General features: G+C 41.6%; 2 protein-coding genes across 2 annotated transcripts; both read right to left on the minus strand.

Annotated features, from left to right (window-relative positions):
* Positions 1-269: 269 nt before the first annotated feature.
* Positions 270-3,071, minus strand: LOC118348677. Its single transcript, XM_035690773.1, has 4 exons — positions 2,714-3,071; positions 2,341-2,609; positions 1,325-2,199; positions 270-936 (listed from the first exon to the last, which is right to left on the minus strand). Exons 1-4 carry the CDS (start codon positions 3,069-3,071, stop codon positions 270-272), a joined length of 2,169 nt encoding a protein of 722 aa, XP_035546666.1.
* A 555-nt stretch (positions 3,072-3,626) lies between these two features.
* On the minus strand, positions 3,627-5,534 carry LOC109012092 (probable esterase KAI2). The gene is made up of 3 exons (XM_018993567.2): positions 5,035-5,534; positions 4,873-4,938; positions 3,627-4,373 (listed from the first exon to the last, which is right to left on the minus strand). The coding sequence occupies exons 1-3, from the start codon at positions 5,532-5,534 to the stop codon at positions 4,157-4,159; spliced, it is 783 nt and encodes a 260-aa protein (XP_018849112.2). The 3' UTR covers positions 3,627-4,156.
* Positions 5,535-6,769: the final 1,235 nt, after the last annotated feature.

Here is a 6,769-nt window from a genome sequence, read left to right on the forward strand (position 1 = left end):
TGAAGCGATCCACTACCACGGAGATTACTGAATGTCCCTTAGACTTTGGCAATCCTTCCACGAAGTCCATTGAAATATCCAACCAAGCTTGCTGGGGTATGGGGAGAGGCTGTAAGAGACCCGCTGGGGGTAGTGTCTCATACTTTGAAGCTTGGCATATTTCACACTCCCTCACCCACCTTTTTATATATTTTTTCATACCTGGCCAATAAAAATCCCTCTTGGCCCTTTGATAGGTCTTTAAATAACCCGAGTGTCCAACCATAGGATCAGTATGAATAAATTGGAGTATCTTCAATTTGAAAGGGGAATCTGGTACTATAAGGATCCTTCCCTTCCTCAAAATGATTCCCTGCTGAAGTGTAGTCCCCTTGATGGTTCAACAAATTTCCCATCAAAACAGAATACGCATCACTTTTCTGGTAACTTTGCCTTAATTCCCCCACCCAATCAGCAGTAGGGAAAGAGATTTGTGCACACAACCCGATGCCTTCCTCCTTTCTTGATAAGGCATCAGTCACTACATTTTCTTTACCCTTTTTGTACTCAATAAAAAAGTTATACCCCATCAATTTCTTAATCCACTTCTGTTGGGTCTCGGTTCCCACCCGCTGTTTCAGCAAGAACTTAAGTGCTTGTTGGTCAGTTTTAATGATAAAAGGTTGCCCCCAAAGATATAGCCTCAACTTTTGCATCACGGTCACGAGAGCTAAAAACTCCTTGCCGTATGTTGATAATGATAGAGCTTTACCCTTAAGGGCCTGACTGAGGAAGTAAATAGGCTGCCCAGACTGCATTAACACTGCCTCAATGCCCTTGCCGCTGGCATTGCACTCAATCACAAATGGCTTACTGAAATCAGGTAGTTTTAGTACCGGAGGATGGGACACAACCAGCTTCAAGGCTGCAAAAGCCTTGCTGGCCTCTTCAGACCAACTAAAAGAATTTTTTTTAAGTAGAGAGGTGAGAGGGGCTGCAATAAGTCCATAATGTCGGATGAACTTCCGGTATTACCCGGTGAGCCCTAAGAATTCTCGTAAGACCTTCACATTCTTAGGCTCCGGCCATTCTAACATAGACTTAATCTTAGAGGGATCCGCCATTACATCCTTAGCATTAATGACATGGCCCAAATAATCAACTTCCTCAACGCCAAACCGACATTTAGGGTTTTTTTTTGCATATAAATAGTGTTGTTTCAGCATACTAAAAACTTTCCTCAAATGATCCACATGCTCCTCCCTGGACTTGCTATACACCAAGATGTCGTAAAAAAAAGAGCACATATCTCCTCAAGAAGGGTTTGAATATGTCATTCGTTAACCATTGGAATGTGGCCGGGGCGTTGGTGAGACCGAAATGCATTACTAAGAACTCATAATGCCCTTCATGGGTACGAAAAGCCGTTTTAGGGATGTCACTAGGCACCACCCTCACTAGATGATAGCCCGATTGTAAATCGAGCTTAGAAAAAATCACCGAGCCAAAGAGTTCGTCCAGTAACTCATCAATAACCGGAATATGAAACTTTGCCTTAACCGTTTCCTTGTTAAGTGCTCTATAGTCCACACAAAGCTGCCAACTACCGTCGGCCTTACGAACCAGCAGCACAGGGGAGGAAAAGGGGATGGAACTAGGCCTAATCACTCCCGACGTCAAAAACTCTGCCATAATCTTTTCAATTTCCGTTTTCTGGTAATAAGGGTAGCGATAAGGCCTATTTGTTAAGGGTTGAGTGCCCTCCTTGAGGACTATTTGATGGTCATGGGCCCTAGGTGGAGGTAACCCTTGTGGCTCATTGAATACCTCTTTAAATTCCTCTAACAGTTCAGAAAACTGTTCTTCCAGCACTTCAGAATTTTGTTCTACCTTCCCCTCACCCACAATCTGCAACAGAATGCCCTTCCCTTTGGCCAACGTTCCCTTCAACAAATTTTGGCCATCTTCAACAACTGAAGGGTTTAACTTCAACCCCTTGAACTCAATTGTTTTACCTTCCAACATAGAGGTCATTAGGAATTTTGAAAAATCCCAAGTTATGGGGCCCAAACTCTCAAGCCATTGGACACCAAGCACAATGTCACACTCAGCCAGGTCTAATAAAGGAAGGGGAGGGTTTAACAAGTTACCTTGCACCTTTAACTGAGCTATCTTGTAGATTCCCTCACTGCTAAGGCCTTGGCCATTTGCCACTCTGACCTTCAAATTCACAGAATAATCCACGGGCAAGTTTAATTTGGTTATCAAGCCTGAATCTATAAAATTATGGGAGCTTCCTGAGTCCACTAAAATCACCACCTACTCACCACCAAGAATTCCCAGTAAACGCATTGTTCTCACCGTGGGGGTGCCTGCTATCGCAGTCAATGAAGTTTCCAGCTCGTCCTTACTGTTGGCTGGTGTTTCCATCACTAGTTTTTCCTCTTTTTCTACAACTGGCAGCTCTTTTTCTTCCTCACACAGCTCCTCATTCACATCCAAGAGATAAATACGAGGAGTTTTACAAGTGTGTAGAGGATTCCACTTCTCATCGCAATTAAAACATAAGCCTTTGAGTCGCTTTTCATTCATTTGCTTGGAAGAAATTGGTTTAGCACCCCCATAGGTTTCTTCCATTTGGTGGAATAGTCACTAGAATAGGAAACATTAGAATAATTTCCCCCTCCCATGGAAGTGGTCCTTTCCCCCGTCGATTTAGTGACTTTTCTTATACTTGGAAGGCATTCTTCTTGCATCTTTGCTAACCCATATGCTGCATTTAAATTCACAGGGTATAACATACGGACTGGGATGCGGATTTCATCTTTTAAGCCTCTAAGGAAGCAGCTCAATTTGTGAACATCAGAAAGACCTCGTAGGCGGTTGGCCAACACCTCAAATTGGTTCATGTAAGAGGCTACGGTACTGGTTTGCTTCAGCCTAGTCAATGCCTCCATTGGATCGTCATAGGCCGTGGGTCCAAAACGCAACATTAATGCTCTGGAAAACGCTTCCCAATCATGGCATAACCCTCCCCCTACAACATTTTGAAACCATACCAAGGCATCTCCTTCCATATGGTAAGAAGCCATCAATAATAGTTGAGGCAGTGGCGGTTTGGTGGAACTCGAAGTAGTGATTGGCTTTAAAAAGCCTTGTTGCTGGATTCACTCCTTGGAAATGAGGGAAGTCAAGCTTGACCCCTCTATTGTTGAATCTTCTCGGGTCATGGTGCTCCATTTCAAGGTTGTTTTCATGGTTAAAAGGTGGATGAGGAGGTGGATGGTGCTGTTAGTTTAGAAGTGTACGTAGCATATCTTTCATTTCCTGTACATCAGTTTTGAGCTCCCTGATATCAGCTTTTACTGTAATAAATTCCTGGTGGTGGTGTTCTACTTGAGCTTGTACGGTCTCTAGGTGTTGGTGTTTGGATCTTGTATTTTCAGCTATGGTAGTGATGGTTCTATGAGATTCTGTTTGGGGCTATTTGGGAGTAATGGGATGGACCTGTTTGGCTAGAGTTAGATTTGGATGGTAGGATCTATTGTCTCTTGATACCAATGTTACGTTGCTGGAAGTGGTATGTACTGTATGCTATATGAATGAATGTAAATGACGTTGAATAGTGAAGAAGATGACACAAGGCAGTAAGAAAATTACCTCAAACATCCATACGACTTGGGGTATTCGAGGTCCCCAATTCCTCCATAGAGAATAACTACCTTACAGATAAACAATGCTCCAAAATGATCCAAAAACCCTTCTGGCGTGATACTTAATTGATCCCTACTGAAATTACATAAAAAACCCTTTGTAACAATAATATTGACTGAACTAAAACACATTGTTTCCATAACAGACTCTCCTAATATTTAAGACTAAAACGTTGCCATTCCTTCTATTTATTAATGTGACATCATTTACTTCAATTCATGCCCTTGCTATGTCGTTCGCACTACATCACTTATACGAAGCCCTTCAGTCTCCTCTTCTCCATTCTTCTTCTTCATCTCAAGTTCCTCTCTCCTCAACAACTCTAAAGTCCCAACCTTTATCTCTTTACCTCCATAAATCACTGAGCTCGAGAGTCTCCTAACAGTATTTCGACACAGGCAAGTCCCTGATGCTTTGTATTATGTGGCAAGGCACGGTGACGAGGCCTAGTATATGTCTCGTGTCACCGAGAAATATGGTGTGGACCAAGCTCAAGGTTATGTCCAGTCTCATATTGAATATCTGCAGAACTCTTGGACAGCCATCGAGTCCATGTCTCCCCCCACAACCAGTGGGGCAAACCAAGAACACCATGCGTTGTAATTTGAGCAACCCCTTTGAATATTTGATCGAGATCTTCTCTCTCAACTCCTCCATAGTAATCCACATCATTCAACATCCTATCATGTGGACAAATAAAAAACTTAAATGAAATTCATCATTTCTCTCACTCAAATTTACAGTTGTTACAACAAACACAAAAAGTTAAAAGCATGAACTATGTAAGGTTAAGTTATATTAACAAAAGAGAAATGATATTTACAGTCGTGGAATGTGCAAGTGTCACGCAATTTCTTTTAAAAAAATAAGTAAATATAAAATCCATATAAAAAAATTAATTTTTTAATAGTGAAACCCACTATTTTTCAAAATAGTTATGCGACACTTGCATACTTTACGACTCTATATAGCATTACTTATTGAGAAATAATGTTATCATCTAGACATAGGTACCATAGTGAATTCCCTGATCTCAACATCATAAACTCTAGTTAATGTTGGGATTCATATAAAAAAAAATATTGAAAATCTCATCATATTATGTATGCAACCCAATTATATATTGTATCAGTCGAGATGATAGAAAAATATTAGAGGTAAGGATATATGTATATCTACCGAAATAATCTTGGGAGAAGCCACTGTTTGAGAGTAGCCACTTTGCACATCCTATGTGACATCATCCTAACCATCCATATGGAGAGAAGAAATTAGTAGATTGTAGTGTGTGCATTGTGTACACCATTACAGTGGATGTTATATAGTACTGCTCATATCTACCTTGGGGTCGGGGAGAGCATGAGAATCTTAGAGAAGAGATCAGGACGTATGATGGAGGCAATGGAGCCTATCATGGCAGAGAATGAATGACCAACAAAGATGCAGGAATCAAGTTGTACCTCTTCTAAAATAGCAAGCAAATCGTACGCAAAACCCTCTAGAGTCGAATACCGTTCAAAGTCAAAGTAATCTGGGTTTGTTGTGCCGGCGCCCATATTATCGTAGAGGATGACACTATATTCATCGACGAGGTGAGGTACAAGATGCTTCCACACAGACTGATCTGTGCCAAACCCATGTCCCAGAACTACTATTTTCTCGCCTCTTCCTAGCACCCTTACATTGTGAGCTTCTTCCACTATCCCCATTTTCCTTTTCTTTTGTTTCTTTCTGAACTTGATCTGCTCGCTCTGTGAATTGTTGAGCTGGTTTTTGCCTTCTGGGTTTTGAGTAAGCTTGCTGACAAAGTCCCATTTAACTAAGGATCGATTTGCATGCATAGATTTTATCTGCAGAATGTTAATTTGACGTGTCATTCTAATGGAATCCCTTTTTTCCTGTCGTGTCATTCTCATGAAATGCGTTCCTGTCCCTTGCCGTTTTTCCACCAGTTGTACTGCTGACACTTGTAAATCAAGATTCGTTACCCGACAAGATAACTATACACACTGCACAAACTTGTGTTTGTATATCAGAAAGTTGACAGAAAAAACGACACGATTTCTTCGAGGAGAGAACCTCTTGCCCTCTTGTGATCAAGTTCTATAGATATTGCTGATCAATATGCAAATCGATTGTTAGTTTGGTTGCTGCACTTTGGTTGTGCAGATTTGAAGAATTTGTTTGCTACACTTTGGTTATTGGATTTTCTTTTCTTGGCAGATATTGGTCTCTGAAAGAGGAATACATACGTCAAAGGCCATAGGGAGTGGACTGACATGTGGGTTGGAGAATGGTTTTTCCTGACTAATAGGTTGGCTGACATGATCTGTTAAAATTAAGGAGAGGAGATGGGGGAGTGGAGATTTTGGCTTTCTGAGCTGGGCTGGGCTGGGCTGGGAAAAGAAATTGGGTTCCTCAGTATGATTTTTCTTTTTTCCTAAGCAAGCAAACATATCATAGATAAATTAAAAGATTACAAGATACAAGATTCAATAGGGTGTGAGTCCCCAATAATCACCCCGAGACTAAATACAGCACAAGTGAAAAAAAAGAGGGATCTGGAGTAAAAAGTTTGACTCCCACCCATTTCCCACAAGGGGAAGCTGCTTGAAGCGGTTTTTACATAGTCTAATAAATAAACTATAAAACTACAGCTCTAAGACGCAGTGGATTGTTGTGTGCTGCATTTTGTTGGCCTGGATTGACTAAAGTAGACTTTCACAACCAATTTATTTTGATCATTGGTTAGGGAAAGCAGGAACATAGGAAAGTAACAATTGAAAAATGAGTCGAATCACCGGCAAAAGATTGCCACTGGCTATGGAGGCACATGTAGCTCACTCGCCACCCTTGATAGTAAAGTATAGGTCGGATCTAAAAGATCCAAAGCGCTGACCCCAATGGTGCTGCACGTGGCAGCGAAAGACCACCCTTGGCGTGGCGGCACGTGAGTGTCACGCGCATTGTGAGCTGTGTGTGAGATGTACGCGCCGCACTTTTGGTCCGTTTTCTTTTGCCGTTTTACAGATCGACGGCTAGAGAGTCTGATGATAGGGTGCGTGGCGGTCATAGA

Source organism: Juglans regia, chromosome 6 (genome assembly GCF_001411555.2).
Source record: "Juglans regia cultivar Chandler chromosome 6, Walnut 2.0, whole genome shotgun sequence".
NCBI classification, from domain to species: domain Eukaryota; kingdom Viridiplantae; phylum Streptophyta; class Magnoliopsida; order Fagales; family Juglandaceae; genus Juglans; species Juglans regia.

Coding starts and splice junctions, on each gene's coding strand:
- LOC109012092 (XM_018993567.2), bottom strand. CDS start 5,534: ATGCATGCAAATCGATCCTTAGTTAAATGGGACTTTGTCAGCAAGCTT. Junction 4,939..5,034: donor ATGCTCTCCCCGACCCCAAG/GTAGATATGAGC, acceptor ATGGATGGTTAG/GATGATGTCACATAGGATGT. Junction 4,374..4,872: donor CTTCTCCCAAGATTATTTCG/GTAGATATACAT, acceptor TCCACATGATAG/GATGTTGAATGATGTGGATT.
- LOC118348677 (XM_035690773.1), bottom strand. CDS start 3,071: ATGGCTTCTTACCATATGGAAGGAGATGCCTTGGTATGGTTTCAAAAT. Junction 2,610..2,713: donor GCAAGAAGAATGCCTTCCAA/GTATAAGAAAAG, acceptor ACCAAATGGAAG/AAACCTATGGGGGTGCTAAA. Junction 2,200..2,340: donor CGATAGCAGGCACCCCCACG/GTGAGAACAATG, acceptor GTGAATTTGAAG/GTCAGAGTGGCAAATGGCCA.